General features: G+C 49.2%; 1 protein-coding gene across 4 annotated transcripts in view; it reads left to right on the top strand.

Moving 5' to 3' along the window:
• Positions 1-18,499, top strand: part of WNT5B (Wnt family member 5B) — a 113,480-nt gene extending 94,981 nt beyond the window's left edge. For 2 of the 4 annotated variants that reach the window (XM_019711327.2, XM_019711328.2), the window contains 4 exons: positions 5,456-5,601; positions 6,757-7,004; positions 12,027-12,319; positions 17,075-18,499. In XM_019711327.2, the coding sequence (XP_019566886.1) occupies positions 5,456-5,601; positions 6,757-7,004; positions 12,027-12,319; positions 17,075-17,533 (1,146 nt within the window). In that variant the 3' untranslated portion in view covers positions 17,534-18,499. Of the gene's footprint in view, positions 1-4,071; positions 4,338-5,455; positions 5,648-6,756; positions 7,005-12,026; positions 12,320-17,074 lie in introns of those variants that run through there. The other 2 variants (XM_019711330.2, XM_019711329.2) reach the window with 2 other exon arrangements.
• Positions 18,500-18,547: the final 48 nt, after the last annotated feature.

Below are 18,547 nucleotides of genomic sequence, written 5' to 3'. Positions count from 1 at the left end.
ATTCTGGTTTATAATAATTTCTCCAACTTTAAGCAGCCTGGCCTATTCTCAATCCACATGTCGTTTTGGTTGGGAGAAATCTGGCTTTTTTCCTCCATCAGGCTGTGTGTGTGTGTGTGTGTGTGTGTGTGTGTGTGTGTACTAGTAATTTTGCAATCAGCCTGTTTTTTAAATAAACATTGCTTTTTGTGCTACTTCCTATAAATCAGTTATGTGCTCATGACAGGGGGGAGCTACCAAGTATGTGATGTATTTACTTGTGTTGGGGAAGAATAGAAAGATCTGGATTCCAATCAGGATCCCTATTCAGTCGCTGTCTGAGCAAGTCACTTAACCTCTTTACACCTTAGTTTCCCTGTGCTCAAAGTGAGGATAATAATGGCATATGCCACATAGAATTTTAGTGACGATTAAATTAGAAAAATGGATGTCAGACACTTGGTTCGGTGCATGTAATAGGTGATCAATAAATGTTCCCTAGTATTAGGTATTGTCACTGGATATCGGCCAAGAGCCATGTGTTACAGCACCGGAAAACTATACCAGGCAAGAGAGTATGGGACAGAAAGTAGAACAGGGAAGTTTGTACCTTTAGGAAATGTTCAGTCTCTGGAGAAGAAATGTACACATTCCAGGGCAGCGTGTCGGAAGAAGGTGATGCAGACTAGATACCTGTATTCATAAATACCAAGGCAGTCCCAAGTGAGTGGGAAGCCATCATGGCATTGGATCAGTCAAGGACAACTTTATGGAGGAAGCAAGCCATGAGCATGGACAGGAAGGAAGCTTCAGGTGGGGATTGCTGGCGAGGAGAAAGCCTGCCTGGGACGAGGTCAGAACGAGGTCTTGGGGGCAAAACAGGACTTGTCCCAGGAGCAGGAGGAGATTGGAAAAGAGACCCGTATTGGGAAATTCAGTAAAAGAATGAGAGGGAAAATGAGGCCATATTGGGAAATTTACAATGGTTAAAGAACTGGGAACCACGATCAGTTTTCAAATGAGGGTATTATGATACAAATTCGTATTTTAGGAAAAACGTGTTGAAGCTCTGTGGGTTAGACCACAACGAACCGGTTGGTTGTTCAGGTATAAGGAGTGAACACTTAACTTGAAAATAGGGAAGGAAATAAATGAACTGGACTTACACTTGAGGAGGTGTTTGTCAAGATCCAAAGTCTTTCTCTCATCTTTATGGTGATAGAAATGAAGTGGCCGGTGGAGAGAAGGCTGCGGATGACAGCTCTGTCATTCCTGCTCATCCTTAAGCCCCTCCCCCAAATCATCGGACAACAGCAGCACAGCCAGGAGTTCCCAAAGGGAAGCATTTCCTTTCTTTCCAAAGACTGCTAAGACCGGCTGCCTTGCTATGCCAGAGACTAACAGCATAGCAAATGCAATTTTAAATTGCACATTAAATTGCTCTTCCCTGGGTCACCCAGTGAGAATCAGCCAGAGGCAACGGTGAAAAGGCTCCCGTCCAGGCTCTTGGTTATTTCTTGGTGTGCGTCTAGGTGTGAGGGTGCCTATCTGGGGGCAGGGGGACGTGTGGGGGTCGGGACAGCTTTTCTGTGTGACTCACAAGCTGCCTGAGTCCTGAACTCCCAGTGGTGGTTTTTGTGAGCAGAGCAGCTAAAGACTTTTCCAAGCCCTGGCCCTGTGGGCCGGGGTCTCATTGCAGGCCCTGTCCGAAGTGTGTGTGGGAAGTGCAGAGCTGCCCGCACCTCAGCTCTACTTGTCCAGTCTCTCTCCCTGGTCTGTCTCTCGGCTGGATGGCCGTGGCCTCCCAAGAGAACGAAAAGTGGTGACTGAGTCCAACTAGGACAAGGAACAGAACCTGGAGTTACTCTTTTCAGATAGGCACGCCTTTGATTGTGATGGTCAGGCGGGGCAGCCCCATCTCAGTGAGGATGTCGGCCCTCCACAGAGGGGTCCTGGATGCGTCACAGTATTACACGCATGCTACCTTCCATCTCCGTAGCAGTTGGGAGAGAGGTATGGTGGGCAGATATTTCATAGTGTGGCTGTCCCCAAGGACCCTAACTAATGTAACTTTCACCCCTCTTCTTGATTCTTGTCCCCACTTGATTTTTTCTCATAGTAGTCACTGGACCTAACGGATTATGTACAGTTGACCCTTGAACAGATACAAGGTTTGAACTGCGCAGGTCCACTTATACATGGATTTTGTTCAATCATTACTGTAAATGCATTTTCTCTTCCTTATGATTTTCTTAATAACGTTTTCTTTTCTCTAGCTTACTTTGTTGTAACAATACAGTATGTAATACATATACAAAACATGTGTTAATTGACTTAATGCTATCAGTAAGACCTTCTGTTAACAGCAGGCTATTAGTAGTTAGGTTTTGGGGGAGTCCAAAGTTCTTCGCAGATTTTCGACTGTATGGGGGGATCGTCACCTCTAACCCCCGCCTTGTTCAAGGGTCGATTGTATAAATTGTTCACTGCTGTCTCTCTGGCATTTAGAGCAGTAATGGCACATACGAGGCCCCAAATGCATATTTGATTAATGAATCTATTGAACAAAGGAATGACTGAATGCAGAAGTATAGCAGATGTGTCTGACTACCCACTCCAGCCCTCTGAAGGGTCCTGATTGAGAATGTGGCATCTTCTCCTCCCTGTAACCTCCCAGTCACTACCAAAGAAGAGAGACTCTGGATTTTTGTCATAGTTAACTGTGTTTGGTGTGTCTGAAATGACACTCTCTTAGGAAAGGGAAACTTTAATTTGGGGGCAAATCTGTAGTTGTTACAAAGGCAGCAGAAGGAATTCTCTCTCCCTGCCTTTTGGATATTTACTAGATCTTTGTTCCCACACAAAGAACAGCCCTCGTTGCGACTTGCTGTAAAATTCACCAGTGACCCACAAATGGGGCTTCCGATGTGTCTTAGTCATTAAGACCAAACCATCGGTCCCCACACAGCTTCCTGCCTCCCCAGTCGGGCTGAGGCAAGAAGTTTCCATTCTGCCCACGCTAGTGGGCCAGTCGTCAGCGTTCACCTTCCTCCTCCCAGCCCTGCATGAGGAAATCAAAGAATACAAAGGGGGCAGCCAGCTGCCCTGCTTTGGTTCTGTGACCGCCCAGAGGGGTGGCTCACAGCTGCCTGCCGGTAGAAGGTGCCACACATCTGGAAGGAAAAGGAAGAAGCTACCTCACGTGCTGCAGTCTTTTTTTTTTTTTTTTTAAGCTTTTAAAAATCTTTTTTAATGAGTCGAGAGTTTGATGGACAGCACGGGGTGGGGGGAACCGATGGTGGGCGGGATCCTGTCTCAGGTGATGTTTGGAAGGCCCAGAGGGGCGGGATTAGCAGCCCTCGGCGAGTTTGGCCTTCTCTCTCCCGTCAGCCTGGCACCGACCGGGCAGTCAAAGCCACAGTGAGCCTTAGCGGGCACTGACTCCCGTCCTTGGTTCAGAATTAGTGGCCCCCCATCATGGCCTCCATTGAACCTAGGACTTTCAGAGCCAGAGATATTTCACAGGGGCCTGATGAAAGGGTGTGACAGAAGTGAGAGACGCAGGTGTGAGGGGGTATCCGTGGGGATAAGAAGCGTCACCCGCTGGAGAAAGAGCTCTGCTATGTGGCATGGAAATGTGTGAGGACATGTGTAGTAGCAGGTTTGTGGGAGGCAAGGTGGAGGGGATCCCCGCGGTGGAAGAGGCCGTTTGGGGAGGGAGACGGAGCACAGGGAGGAGGGAGGCTGACTCCTGAGTCCCCAAGACGGACTGGTGTGGAGCTGAGGATGTTTGGACAAGGAAACTCTTTGAAGCTTTTCTCTCGTCCTCCCTACTCTGGACCTGGTCCCCTCCCCTCCATAAAGCCATTAGCTTCTGGTGCCAGCCCTATCTCTGCTCCATCTCTCTTGGTTCCAGTCGGTGCATTCACAGACCTCCTGCCCTGAGGGACGGGGAGGATTTATGGGGGGTAGAGGTTAGGGGGGGAGGAGGCATCCTTTAGAGGAGGGGAGGTCTGTTAGGAAGGACGGCGTGGGGAGCTGTTAGTCAACGGGGCCAGAGACCGGATCATTTCCGAGCTGACTCTGCATGACAAAGGAAAGGAGCAAGTTTCTTCTTTGATCTGCCCCCTGCCGGCCCCACACACCTGCCGGTTGGTGCCCCCGCCCCAGCCAAGAACTCCAGAAGAAAAACCAAAAGGGGGTGGGGACAGGCTGTGGCCCAGCTTCCCTGGGTCCTGCTCAGGCCACCTTCCTCTCTTGGTGGTCCAGGATAAAAAATATCTGCCAGGCTGATGATCCAAAGCAACTGCCGCCCCCACCCGGAGAGCCCGGCGACCCAGAGCTGCGGGGGCAGCGTGGTGAGATGGGGGTGGGGGCGCTGGGAGCGCGAGCGAGCTGTGTTTGCGTGTGTAAGGCTGGAGGTGTTAAGCGGTCGCTCGTGGGAAGAAGATTCACTGGGGCTGCGGGGTCACGCCCTCAATGCAAGCTGAGGGAGAAACGAAGCGGTGTGCGGAGGGGGCGTGCTGTTATATATAGACTTGCTCCAAGGATCCAGACGCAGGATTTTCCCTATGTTTTCAAGGGCTGGAGAAAAGGTGTTCCTGGGGCATACAGGCGCAGGCGGTAGTTACGAAAAGCGTGAGGCAATGGTGTGGGGGGCTCTCCGTGCTACAAGGAAAGGGTGATTGCTTCTGGAAGACTCCTCCTTGGCACAGATGTTCGAGGCATGGGTTAGGGAGCAGGATCTGGCAGTGCCCTCACTGCTGCTGTCTGTGCCGCTGGGACACGGGCCCCTGAACACAGCGGAGGGGATGAGGGCCACTAGGAAGGCACTGTGCCAGCCAACAGAGCTTTAGGGACCGGTGTTTGGCTGTGGGGCTTTTACATTTCTCAGAGAAGTTGCCTTGAGAAAGTGAAAAGTGCTCACCCTTCTCCCTGCTATTTTTCCTGGTAAACAGCGGTTGGGATTTGGAAAACTTGACTGAAGTGGGAAGGAGGACTCCTGTTTAGCTGGAGGTCAGTCCAACTCACCAATTGTTTAGTAGCCCCGCAAAAGAGAGTGGTCGGAGGGATCCATCTCTGGCTGGAGTAAGAGTTAGAGGGAAGGGCCACGGGTGGTTCTCATTTCTAGAAGAAGCGCAGGTGTGCGTTGCAACAGCCAAAGCACCTTCCTAAATGCTGCAGAGAGCACTCTGTTCACGAAATGGTGTGTTTTCGTTTCTCTCTTCCAGTTTCTCAGCTCAGTGTTTCCTTTGGAGTTAGGTCCCTAGTAGGGTCTTCAGAGTTGGGAGTAAGAGAGCGCAGGGCAGTCCTGTGGTGAGAAGATGAGCCTAGGAGACACTGCTTGGAAAGAGGCTGAATTTCTCTGAGGGAGCAGAAAGCGACATAGATCCATCCAGAGCTCACTCCCCTGCCTCCTGGTCCTCCCGTCGGTTGCATTTCCACATTGATTCTCCCTTCATTTCTGTTTTCCCAGGGAGCCCAGTTTTGGAAGCCGGCAGTCCCCGGGGTCTTCCCAGGGCACTGGGGAGGGCTGTGGCCGACCATGCCGGGCCTGCTGCTGCTCACCGCTGCGCTGTTCTCCAGCTGGGCTCAGCTTCCAGCCGAAGCCAGCTCCTGGTGGTGAGTGAGGGGCTGAAGTCCTACTCTACAACCTACGCCTCCTTTGGTAATTGAAATGTGGAGAAGGTCACCATGTGTCGTGATCATTCCTTTATTCAGAGCAATCCCAAGGACCTCTTTTATCCCAGGAAAACTAGGATGGCACTTTTTCTTTCTCAAGCCCCCAGAAGTAAGGTTCCACAAGTATAAAGGATTATTAGTTCATTTGGCTTTTTATCTGATCCTGTTTATATTCTCCTTTTCCTGGCCCTTCCTCCATCCCCATGGGTGGTGAGAAATGTCTCTTTTGTTGCTATTGGATCGATGAGAATATTGATTTTTTTTTTTTTTTTTTGCTGGTTGGGGCAAGGAGAGTAGAATTCCTATTTTGTAAGTCTGAAGACCAGATGAGGGATTTGCAGGACCATGTGTGGCTTTCTTTTTGTGTTTTTAACACGACTGTCATTGCCAAGTCAGCATGGAAATGGCAGGCGCTCACCACCTGTTTTGCACCGTCTGTGCCCTGCTCACATTTTTACTCAGACGGCAAATGTACAGCCTTCCCTTACACTTTATTATATCTGTGGATGACGGGCAAAAGGGAGAGCCCCTGAACTGATAAGCAGTGGGTTAGGAGATGTATGGCTCAGATATGGAAGTAAAAACATTTAGAATATGTTGTGACATACGTAAATTGGATTCGATTTTAAAGGCATAAGGGGAGTTCTCTTTAAGGGAATTTATTGCTTTTCATCACATACCGTGCACCTGGGCCCAAGTGAGTAAGTCATGCACTCTCCTATTGAGGTTTGGCTCTTCTTGCCCCCTGCCTCAAATGGATAAGCCGTCTGCTCTGCTGCCTTCTCTTCCCACCGCATCCCCTTTAAGACCCAGCTCATACTCTGGCCATCTCCTTATAAAAGCTCCCCCAGCTGTAAGAGCTCTTTCCCTCTCTGATTACTCTGGATCCAGAAATTTAAGTCTGTCTTAGGCATTTGACATCTTACCTGCCGTCTGTGTTTGTGCCTCAGTTTCCCCAGTTTTCCTCCCCAGGTCCTTAGTGCAGGGCCTTGGACACAGAAAGCACTCAGTAAATGTGTTGAATGAATGATGTGCTGCCGCACACAGGTGTATGCTCACTCCTTGGCCTTTCCCCTTTCTGGATCGCTGCTCTAGGTCGTTAGCTATGAACCCGGTGCAGAGACCTGAGATGTTCATCATCGGTGCCCAGCCTGTGTGCAGCCAGCTTCCTGGGCTCTCCCCTGGCCAGAGAAAGCTGTGCCAGCTATACCAGGAACACATGGCCTACATAGGGGAGGGAGCCAAGACAGGCATCAAGGAGTGCCAGTACCAGTTCCGGCAGAGGCGGTGGAACTGCAGCACCGTGGACAACACATCTGTCTTTGGCAGGGTCATGCAGATAGGTAAGCGGCCGCCAAGACTTGGCTCAGCTAAAGGAACTGTTCACCTGGCCTGGGAACAAGCGCGCTCTCTCAGGACGGCACAGGGAGAGCCCACCTGAGTGTCTAAGTGGGTTCTCTCCAGGCATGTAGGAGAGAGGAAGCCCCACGCAGGAAGCAGTCTCAGAGGATGTGTTAGCCTCGCAGCCCGGTGCTCAGCTAGCCCTCTGCCTCCAGCTTCACCCTGTCCTGGGCAGCCGGCGTGTGACTCACTCTGGGAAGGGGTCAGAGCATCTGAGTTGAGTTTCAATGAATGAGGAAACCCACCCACTACCAGTGCCCTTTGTCTCAGTACGATGGCCTCCTTTCAGAGCCTTGCCCTGAATGTCTATAGGCTTTTTTTCTCTTCCACTTGGACCCTGAGAGAGAAACTTTGGGCCAAAATGATGATAGCTGCCATTAACCTGACCTAGACCCACTCCTGGCTTTTTCTTTTGAAAGGGTGTGTGTGTGAAAATGGGGGGAGGAGGCAGACTGAAGAAGAAAGATGAGAGGGCCACCTTTTCCCAGATTCCTGTTCTCTCTCCTCTCCCACTCCTGGTCTAGGATTCTTTGGCTGCCCTATTGCTTAGATGGAGGTGTGATCTGGGGTCTAATTGTTTTAGGTCCTTTTGAAATGCAATTCTCCTCTCCCTGGCAAGAAATTGAGAAATCCGGCCCTATTCTACTGAGTCTTATCCCCAGGGCCATAAAAGGAAGGTGTTAGAGCACCGTACTCCCTGTCTCTCATTCTCCCAGAACAGCTTCCCCTCCAAAGGAGACATTGGAGTTACCAGAGGCTGGGGCTTTCCCAAGGAATGATTTTAGCAGCGGGGGAGTTAGGGAGTTGAGATTCCGGGCTGCTCTGTAATGGATACTTGGAAGGCCCCTCCCTCTCCTGACCTCTGTCCTCTGCCACCCGCATATTGACAAGTAAGGCCCAAGGGAAAGTACGCTTTGAACCTTTCTCTCTTTTCCTTCCTTCTTTCCTTCCTTCCTTCCTTCCTTCCTCCTTCCTTCTTTCCTTCTGTATCAACTCAAGGTCCATAAAAGGAGTGCTTGTGTGTTCCCGTGACAATCTTACTGGACAACTTTCCCAAAAGGCTGGACTTGGGGGTTAGGTGGGATTTCTTCATAATTTTTTTCTTTTTAAAGATTTTATTGGGGAAGGGGAACAGGACTTTATTGGGGAACAGTGTGTACTTCCAGGACTTTTTTCCAAGTCAAGTTGTTGTCCTTTCAGTCTTAGTTGTGGAGGCGCAGCTCAGCTCCAGGTCCAGTTGCCATTGCTAGTTGCAGGGGGCGCAGCCCACCATCCCTTGTGGGAGTCGAGGAATCCCTTGTGGTTGAGAGCCCGCTGGCCCATGTGGGAATTGAACCGGCAGCCTTCGGAGTTAGGAGCATGGAGCTCTAACTGCCTGAGCCACCGGGCTGGCCATTTCTTCATAATTTATCAATTCTTCTCAAATACACTTAGTATCTGTGCCTTCTTCCTGGTAAAAGTCTTGTTCAGCAGCAATCCCTGCCTTGGATTTCTGGTGATAACACTAGGATGGCCCAGGTGTAGAGAGAGGCACCCCCTAATCATATCGAGGGAATAACCTAGTGTATGCCTGCCGTTGGCTAGATCCTTTCCATGTGTTATTTTGTTTGCATGCAGGCCAAAAAGTGAGGCCTTACTTTAGAAAGCAAAGGGTAGTGCGGTATAGAAACTCCGCTGGGTACAGATCTGCATGGTAGAATGACTTGTGAAAGCAGACCCTGTTCTGTTACAAATGGACCCCTCCTGTTTCCCTATTTTCACGGTTCCTTTTTGTAGCTTCCCTGCAGGCTTATGCTACCTGGGAAGCTCTCTTCCATTCCTCCCCCTGGGCCCTGAGAGCTCCTGGTGAGTCCTCTCCCGGCTCTCTTGTGTCTTCCAAGAGGCCTTCCTTTTTCGAAGCAGCTGCAGAAGTCCACCACCAGAGGGCAGCAGAGCAGATCAGAGGGAACTATAGACGTTTTGCCCAGCCTCCACCCAGAAAAGCATGGAGACACCTACTTGGTAGTTGGTACAGAGAGGGCAGGATATTGTCCTCCTGTCTCCCTTTGCCCTACTAGAACAAGGGCTCTCTAGTAGCTCCATGGATGCTGGTTTATTTGCCTTTACCCTTGAGATGGTTTGAGTTTCCACTCTGAATTATTTTGTATATAGAGACTCCCTCCTCCCCATTGCTTATCCATTCTGAAGCCCAAGTTATCTCCTGCTTGCTGAGAGTAGCACTGGTAGTCTGTCTTTACCAGGCTGACCAGAGACGCAAATGCTGCCCCAAGAAGGCAGAGCTCTCTGCACTCAGGACCTGATGTTGCCCCCAACCAAAAGAGGCAGAGTGATTGCAAGAGACAGCTAATTCACCCCAGGACAGATTGGGGTCCCCAACCGTGCTGATAGGTGAGGACCATCAGAGCTAATAATGCTCAGCTGCAGGTACACTATTTTAAAAGGCACTTCTGAGAGGGGTGATTTCTGCTCTCGTAAGCACATTTGCTAAAGAATGAAAGAAGAAATCAGAGCTATGTAGCTTGGAAAAGGAAACACATGAAAGGCATATTGGTTATTTTCAAATACCGAAGGGCTGTCAAATGGTAAAAGGGTTAGACGCTGTATGTCCAGCAGGCAGAAGTTACAGGAGGGTTTATTTAAGCTTAACACAAGAAATCACCACAATGATTAGCGTCATTAGAAAAAGATGGGATGGGTTGCCTTGAGAACACACCCCGCTTCTCTGAGGAATGCTGTAAAAGGAATCCACTGCCCACAGTGGATGGAATGTGGATGGAGGCTGCAGCTTCAGAGGCTCCTTCCTGCCCCAGGAAGCCAGGTCTGGGGGCCGAAGCCCCATTTTAGGAAGACTTCGGGCCGGACTCCTCCCTGAGCCTCTGGCTGCCTGCCCATCCTGGGAGCTCACACTCAGTCAGACTCCCCTGGTCTCTGGCTGTGTTCAGCACTGACTCAGACGTCTGATGGCTAAATCATGAGTAGGACTTCCCGTATCATCTGGGTTTTTCTTGGGCTGCTCCTAGTCCACAACTGACCAGAAGCTGACCCCCACTTAATTGAGAAAAACTGACCTGCCTAGTATGGTCTGGTTACTAATGTCGCTGTGTCATGCCTAGATGATCGAAAAGTAGGGTAAGGTGGGAGATCACTCTAACCTACTAATGATTGCAAGCTGCTTCCCTCTCCACGTGCCAAGACAGAATTGTGGGGTCTCTACGTCAGACCATAGTGACGCAGGACAGGAGGCAGTGAGGGCAGGAGATGCTGCCTGGTTTAACAGCTGGGGTCAGGGCTGAATCTGTGTCCTGCTGAGAACCCTCCCTTCCTTCCATACCTGAGTCCATGCGAGTATTTTTTATTATTTCTTACAACACCTTTATTGAAATACGATTCGTGTACCATACAATTTACCATTTAGGAGTATATAGTTCAGTGTATATTTATAAGATTGTGCAACCAGCACCACTATCTAATTCCAGAACACTTATAATCCTGTAAAGAAACTGCATACCCATTAGTGGTCTTCATTCCTCTCCTCTCCTCCCCAAACCCTAGGTAACCAATAATCTTTCTGTCTTTCTGAGTTTTAATATTATGGACATTTCATATACATGGAATCAAACAATATATGGCTAAGTGGTTCACTTAACATAACAATTTCAAGGTTCATCCATGTTGTACCATGTTTCCCCGAAAATAAGACCTAACCAGAAAATAAGCCCTAGCATGATTTTTCAGGATGACCTGAACATAAGCCCTAATGTGTCTTTTGAAACAATGCTTAATATAAGACCCCGTCTTATTTTGGGGGAAACACGGTAGCATGTACCCGTACTTTAGTACTATCTATGGCTGAATAATATTCCATTGTGTGGAGAATTACACCTTTTCTTTACCCATTCACCTGCTGATGGGCAGTAGGAGTTGTTTCCACCTTTTGGCTGTGATGAATAATGCTGCAGTGAACATTCATGGATAGGTTTTTATATGGACATGTTTCATTCATCTTGGATATATTCTTAGGAGTGGAATTGCTGGGTCATATGGTAACTCTATGTTTAACCTTTTGAGAAGCTGCCAGACTGTTTTCCAAAGCAGCTGTACCATTTAACGGTCCCCTCAGCACTACGTGAGGGTTCCAGTTTTTCTATATCCTCACCAACTTGTTATTAGTTATCTTTTTTATTATAATCATCCTTATGGATGTGAAGTGGTGTTTCTGTGATTTTGATTTGCGTTGCCATGATGGCTGAGTATTACTTTTTATAAACATTTTTATGTCAATAAAGCATACATCATGTGAGTTTTAAGTGGCTCACTGCACCAATAAAGAGGAACACAGTTCAGGTTTTCTACTAGAAATAATCTAGACATTGGGAAAGACCCTGCTGAATGGCCCAGAGAGGCGGTTCCCAGTGCCCTGGTGTCAGGAGGCGGTGTGGATCCTGTCAGAGACAGGGAGATAACTTGGATGATTCTGGGCATAGTAACTCTCCACTCCTGGCCTCTGACACTGTCTAGCTAGAAAATGGCAGCAATCAAAAGACAGAGGTGTGGCTCATAGGGTGGTGAAAAACTGGCATCTGTGAAGGAGAGGTTTTTGTGAGGGCCCATGGTTTCTATTCAGTCCCATTCTATCTGTCTCTCATGTTCCCTAAATTCCTTAATACCCGCTCTCCCCTTCATTTAGAGCTGCCTCCGAGGAATCTACTGGCATGTCTGTGTAGGCCAGGGCTGGAGGGAGTCATTCAGTTGATTCACAGGGCAGAGGAGGTGACTTCAGCTCCTAATGGAGAGAAGTTTGAAACCACTAGAGCCATGGGAAGGGAGGTGTTCTGTCCTGACACTGCTTCCCTTCCTGGGGTGTTACAGCCAAGGCACTGGTTGGGTCCAGGGGAGGCAGAAGGGAAGGACAGCTTCCACTGGAGAACCGACCTCCCTTACCACCCTTCTGCATTCTCTTGCAGGGAGCCGTGAGACGGCCTTTACCCATGCAGTCAGCGCAGCCGGGGTGGTGAACGCCATCAGCCGGGCTTGCCGGGAGGGCGAGCTCTCCACGTGTGGCTGCAGCCGGACAGCACGGCCCAAAGACCTTCCCCGGGACTGGCTGTGGGGTGGCTGTGGGGACAACGTGGAGTACGGCTACCGCTTTGCTAAGGAGTTTGTGGACGCCCGGGAACGGGAGAAGAACTTTGCCAAGGGATCGGAAGAGCAGGGCCGGGTGCTCATGAACCTGCAGAACAACGAGGCGGGTCGAAGGGTAAGCTGGACCTTCCTGTGCCACCCGCCTGGCCCCCAACCCTCCACACACACTGCAGACCACCTGGGCTGCCCTGGGCTGAGCTCTGAGCCCTGGCCTGGTGGCCTGGCCATCCGGGAAGGGGGCTGGCCTGATTTGGGAGATTCTTACCTGTGACTGCTGACCGAGATGCCCACATTATTGGACTAATCCCTTTTAAAAAGTCCCATTTCCCATCGGACACATGCACTTGTCATTTCTTTAGCCCTGTTTATTTCTCCACAGGACATCTCTCCCTGTAGTGTTTGGGTGCAGTCTTAGGATCAGAATTCCAGTGGAGTTCTTGTCTTGACTGCCCCTTCTTTGTAATTTGAACAGATAGGGTGATTGGAAATGAGGCTGTTAGGCTTTGTCTAGGGTTTATGATTTCTTAAAAGCTCAGGGAAAAGTGGAGCTGTCTTCAGAACTATCGTCATACCTATGTGTGCAGAAACCCAGTCCAGCAGCTCGTTTAGGTCTAATGGTAAACACAGTTGTGTGCTAGCAGTTTTAAACAGACGTGGAATGTGAAGGACAGCCATCCCTTGAAGGCTCAAGTAGACAGCCTCACCGGGCACATGTAAGATACCGTGTTTCCTCGAAAATAAGACCTAGCTGGACAATCAACTCTAATGCATCTTTTGGAGCAAAAATTAATATAAGACCTGGTATGATATGATATATGATACGATACGATATGATATAAGGCTGGGTCTTATATTAGACCTGGTATTATATTATGTTATATTATGTTATGTTATATTATATTATATCATATTATTTAAGACCAGGTCTTACAGTAAAATAAGACCAGGTCTTATATTAATGTTTGTTCCAAAAGATGCATTAGAACTGATTGTCCGGCTAGGTCTTATTTTCGGGGAAACACGGTAGGACGCTCTCTGAGCCTCATTTCAATAGAAACTAAAATGGAGGTCTTGAGCTTAGCTTGCTGTATTGTCTGTGCAGAGCATACCTGGGCAATAGTGTTTTCTGTGGTGTGCTGGGGAGCGTACACGGCTCTGCCTGCGCCTTCTCACGAAGACCCACCTCTGAGCACATGCTCTGGACTCCTCTGTCCTTTGCTGCCCTCTGAGGCGTCTGCCCCAGGAACCGGGGGGGGGGGGGGGGTCAGGCAGCGTCTCCAGTGTGGAGGGCAGTGTGGACATGCATCCCGGTCTCCCGGTGGACACGTCTGAGGTCGGAGTGCCTGGTGGGGGGACCCTGTCCTGACAGAGGCCAGAGGACCACAGGCCTCTCACAGACTTCTTTCTGGGAGTGTTGTCCACATTAAGCTCTATGTCACGTCAGCTGGCTCAGGGGCCCAGGCAGGGTACTTCAGTGAGAGCAAAGATGAACTAATTAAAAAATGAGAACAGTGGTTTCTTGAAAGGAAATAAATCCAGAAATTTAATGTTGGTTCATTGGTGATTTGGTAACAGGATATGGATATATTTCTAAAAATGTGTTTATATATCAATTTTTTAAAATTAAGTCATGTTTTATAGGAGTACATAGCAAATAAACGGGACTAGAAATGTGTTTTACATGTGTCTCCCTTACATATCACATAACCCGAGGCCAGTTGTTTTTTAGCCACGTGTGGGTGTGTGGAGGGTGGTATTAACTCTTGGTGGTGAGAGGAGTTCTGGTTGGTGCTCTGAACTGTGGTTGTTACGGTGTAAACCGGGGAAGACAGACCAGAACGGTCTTAGGTCCATGGGGCTGCCCCAGTCTCCAGCAGCCCCTCTCTTCAGCAGTCCGCTAGTCAGTCTTCTGGTGTCTAACCATGAGGAAGGGAGAGAAATTGGTGAAAAAGGTTAAGATCTTCACTTTATCTCCCGAATGCCCAAACTGCATCCATTTTTCAGGGTCCCAGTTCGCATACTACCAACTCCTTGAACCATTCCCATCCCCCATAGATGGTAGTCTCCCTGCTTTGCTCTGCAGTGGAGCATTTGTGCTTTTCCTGGGGTGTGGCTTACTCTGCCTCCTGTCATGGACTGTAGGTGCCCCAGGACGGCATCACAGGGCTCACAGTGCGAATAGGGACAGGGTCACAGGGCTCACAGGATAGGCTTCTTTGCAGCATCTCTTCCTGGCTGGGCGCATGTGAATATGCAGACTCAAGTTCCCGCATTGCTTTCTAGTGAGAGGTCAAATGCATGGAAGGCTGTTTCCTGTCTGTGCTCTGAGCTGTCCTTGGGGCATTGCGACATATGCCGAGGTGACTAGGCATTCATCCTAATCTGGGCCCCCTTTCAGTCTCAGTCTTGACCCCACTTCTGCTGGCTCCTCGTTTTATTGCCCTTAATTGTTTGTTTGTTTGTACTGGGCCCTTATCTTGGCAGGACCTTCCCTTCCATCTGCCCTGTTTCTTGCAGTCCCCTGTCTGTCTCTCTGTCTTTGGCCCCTTCCTCCAGGCCCTCCCCTCTTCCACATCCCTTTATCTCTCCCTTTGCCTGTCTGCTCCACACGGGGAATTCTTGTCCCTCTATTTTGTATCCCCTCTCCAAGGAACAGGCCTAGGCCATCAGTCACCATCTCAGGCCAGAGGTATTCACCTCCCACCTCCTCACACCTACACAAAAAGTTTCTCAGGAAGGACGAAGTGGTGGCAGGGATTAAAAATTCCCTGGACTAAGATTTGACAACCAGATTTTTTTGTTTTTTAACACAATAACTGGGATTTGACCTCTTGACCACAGAGTAAATCTTGGGCATACTTTGCTAGAAATTTCTCTTGGCCTTTCAGAGTCTCCAGGAACTCCATTTTAGATATTGATGGCCAGAACAGTGGGTTGATACTGCCTTGTCACTCAGGGGCTCCTAAGCGTTTTCCAGATAAAAGCTGCCTAATCTTTGTGACATTCCTGTCAGTTATCAAACTCAGTCACACCATTAGGCAGAAGTGGAAGAAGGACTTAGGGATTTTCAGGGGCAAGATGTAAAAGTAAAAAAAAAAAAAAATTGAACATTTTATTGTTTTTTCAGTTAGCAGGAAAGGCCCCAAATTGGGATCTCCCAATTCTCCTACAAGAGGAATATATATATATAAATTTTAAAAATAATAAAGTATTTTAAAATATTATGTCTACATTACCTCTACAGTCTTTCTCCCTAGAGGAAGGATGGAATGAATGTCTAAATAGTGAGGGTCAGTGACACGCTTCCTCGGGGATTTGTTTTACTGGAATTCCTCTCCTTATTCTGTGAGGTCTTGCTTTGACTCCCCCCCCCCAAATCTCCCTAAGTGTTTGCTCCCAGTGGAGATGCTTATCCTGTTCCCTTAGTCCCGCAGGGGCAGGTACACAGTTTTCAGCCCTTAATGCTTCCTCTTTCTGGCAGCGCCAGGTGACCCCCATCTACACCAAGGACCATTTCCAGAGGAATGTCAGGCTCCAGCCCAGACTGGGGATTTGTGCCAGAAGGATAATTGCAGGCTCTGTCTTTGAAGTGCCTGTTGGAATGGGGTGTCGCCTTGGGTCTGGAGCTGCCAGCCAAGGGCTGGTGCCTTTCACCTCGAGGAGGAGCCTCACTTCCTTCTCCACCCTAAGCTGTTTTTAAGCCCCAAGACTGGAGTGCAGAAGTGCTGGACATTCTGAGTACCTTCTGGGTGGCCCTGAGCAGTATTCAGGCTCTCTAGAGCCTCAAGTTTTCCACCATAAAATAGCGGGAATAATTCCATACCAGGAAAAAGAATCAGGAAGCGTTTGACAACAGTAACGTGAGCTGATGATGGTTAAGCTGTTTCTTGCACCTGCAGTGGTCTCTGCGCAATGCTGAATAAAGACACAATCTGGGGACTGTTGAAAAGAAATCTGAGAAAAACCCTTGAAAAATGAGTCTGTACTCACTTGGTGACAATAGCTGTGGCATAAGAAAATGTTCTGCAGTGGGCTTGCATTTTATCCTGCCATCTGCGCTTCTGGGCCTGCTGCCAGGGTTATTTGACACAATGCATCAATATGCTTTCATTGAAAAGCACTTTGTAAGCAGCTTTCTGGGCTACTCTTGCTTTTACATTTTGATTTGGGATAACCCAAGTTCAAATCCACTCCACATGTTGTGGTTCAGTGACTTCTGGGGAGGATTTGTTTTCAAATGCATCACCCCCAGAGGGGGGCCCACTGACCTGCTCCTCCACTGCATGGTCTCCCTCCACACTCGTGGCCTCTCCCAGGGGTGGGGGCGGGGAGGGGGAGTGGTCTTGTTCACAGATATGATGTCGTTTATAGTGACACTCCTGATGACTGTGGAGTTAATGACCAAATAGTAACACAGAGAAGGGGACCTTTTAATTTTCAGGGGCTCTGGCTTGTGCTCCACATCATGTGAAAGCTGGACACATTGTGTTGGTGTTTATTTGTTTGCTTGAGACTTTGATCAAGATAGAAATATCCTTTTTTCCTGATGGTAAAAATGACACATTTACTGTAACAACCTTCAAGTGATAAGAAGTGGATACAGTAGGAAGGGTGCACTCACATGCCTGCCGTCCTGTAGTTGACCAGACATGGAGCTAGCTAGCCTCCCAGCATTTTTCTTTGTAAGTGCTCCTTTTGTCTGTTTTCATTCTGAGCAACTCCGGACCCTGGAAAGATCTTTGTCTACATTTGAAAAACAGCCCACCCCTCCCCCATGAGCCTCCCTCTGTACTTGGCCTCTGGCTGCTCTGGCCACCCTCGGGACACAGGATGAGCCTTCTCATTCCCTGCTTTCTCCCCGCCCTCCCAGGCTGTGTATAAGACGGCAGATGTAGCCTGCAAGTGCCACGGCGTCTCTGGGTCCTGCAGCCTCAAGACCTGCTGGCTCCAGCTGGCCGAGTTCCGCAAGGTGGGGGACCAGCTGAAGGAGAAGTATGACAGTGCCGCTGCCGTGCGCGTCAGCCGCAGAGGCAAGCTGGAGCTGGTCAACAGCCGCTTCAACCCGCCCACCCCCGAGGACCTGGTGTACGTGGACCCCAGCCCTGACTATTGCCTGCGCAACGAGACCACGGGCTCCCTGGGCACCCAGGGCCGCCTCTGCAACAAGACCTCGGAGGGCATGGACGGCTGTGAGCTCATGTGCTGTGGCCGCGGCTACGACCAGTTCAAGAGCGTCCAGGTAGAGCGCTGCCACTGCAAGTTCCACTGGTGCTGCTTCGTCAGGTGCAAGAAGTGCACGGAGGTCGTCGACCAGTACGTCTGTAAATAGCCGGGCAGCCCACCCCACCCCGGCACTCTCCTCCACTCTGCCTCACAGAAGTTTATATTATATAGAGCTATATAAATATATTTTATATTTGTATAAATGAATGGATGGATGATAAATAATTAAGAGAAGAAAATGGAAAGGAAAAGCTTATTTAAGAGATGCTGGAGATCTTTGAGGATGGACTTTGCTGGTTCTCAACTTCCAGTGGATGGAGCAAAGGTCTTTCTTTCCCTCCATTTGGCGGGGACTCTCAGGATGTAGGGACTTGGGAATATTCGCTGTCTATCCACCATGACCTTGAGAGAGGTGGTGGTTAGATGGAGAAAATGACTTTGTCTGGAAGGCTGGAGTCTTTGCTGGGTAGGTGACTGCCCTGTAACTCCAGCCTTTGGGTGAAAAGGCCCTGTGGAAGGTGGCTGGAACTCAGCTTAAATCTTTGCATCTTCAGGGTCTTGCCCAGAATATTGATCGGTTCTGTGACAGGGCCAGTGCTTTCCTGCCTTTTCATTGCTGTGCATACTTGCAGAATCCACATGACAGGAATGAGGAGAGGTCCGATGTCATCTCTGCCCAGTGACTACAATGGGACCTGCCCCACCCCAGACTCCCGGGCCTGTCTTTCCAGTGACAATTACTCTTCCTCCAGAGTTCACTAGCTCCTGCCACAAGTTCCCGCACCAGGAGGAAAGGGGGTCATTTGGCTTGCCACGTCAGGAAAGATACAAACTGAATATTTGTGCCTGAGCTGCAGAAAGCTGGGTGAATAACCAGACTGAGTGAACATTGCACTGTGCTCCCACACGGGAGAGGAAGCTCGTGCTGCTGCTGCTGTCACTTCCTCCATCAAGGGAGGCCTCACGAATGACAGGAAGCATAGCTAGGTCAGGCTCGCCTGGCCTGGCCTGGTCTCTTCATCTCTGCCCCAGATGTACAGTTTCTCTCTGACATTAAATACCCTTCACTGAAGTTTCTCTCCCTTTCCTTATTCGGACACACAATTATCTTTCATGAGTC

This window comes from Rhinolophus sinicus, linkage group LG02, assembly GCF_036562045.2.
Source record: "Rhinolophus sinicus isolate RSC01 linkage group LG02, ASM3656204v1, whole genome shotgun sequence".
Taxonomy (NCBI): Eukaryota; Metazoa; Chordata; class Mammalia; order Chiroptera; family Rhinolophidae; genus Rhinolophus; species Rhinolophus sinicus.
Note: the sequence above shows the minus strand (reverse complement) of the source record. Positions and strands in the feature narration are given on the sequence as shown.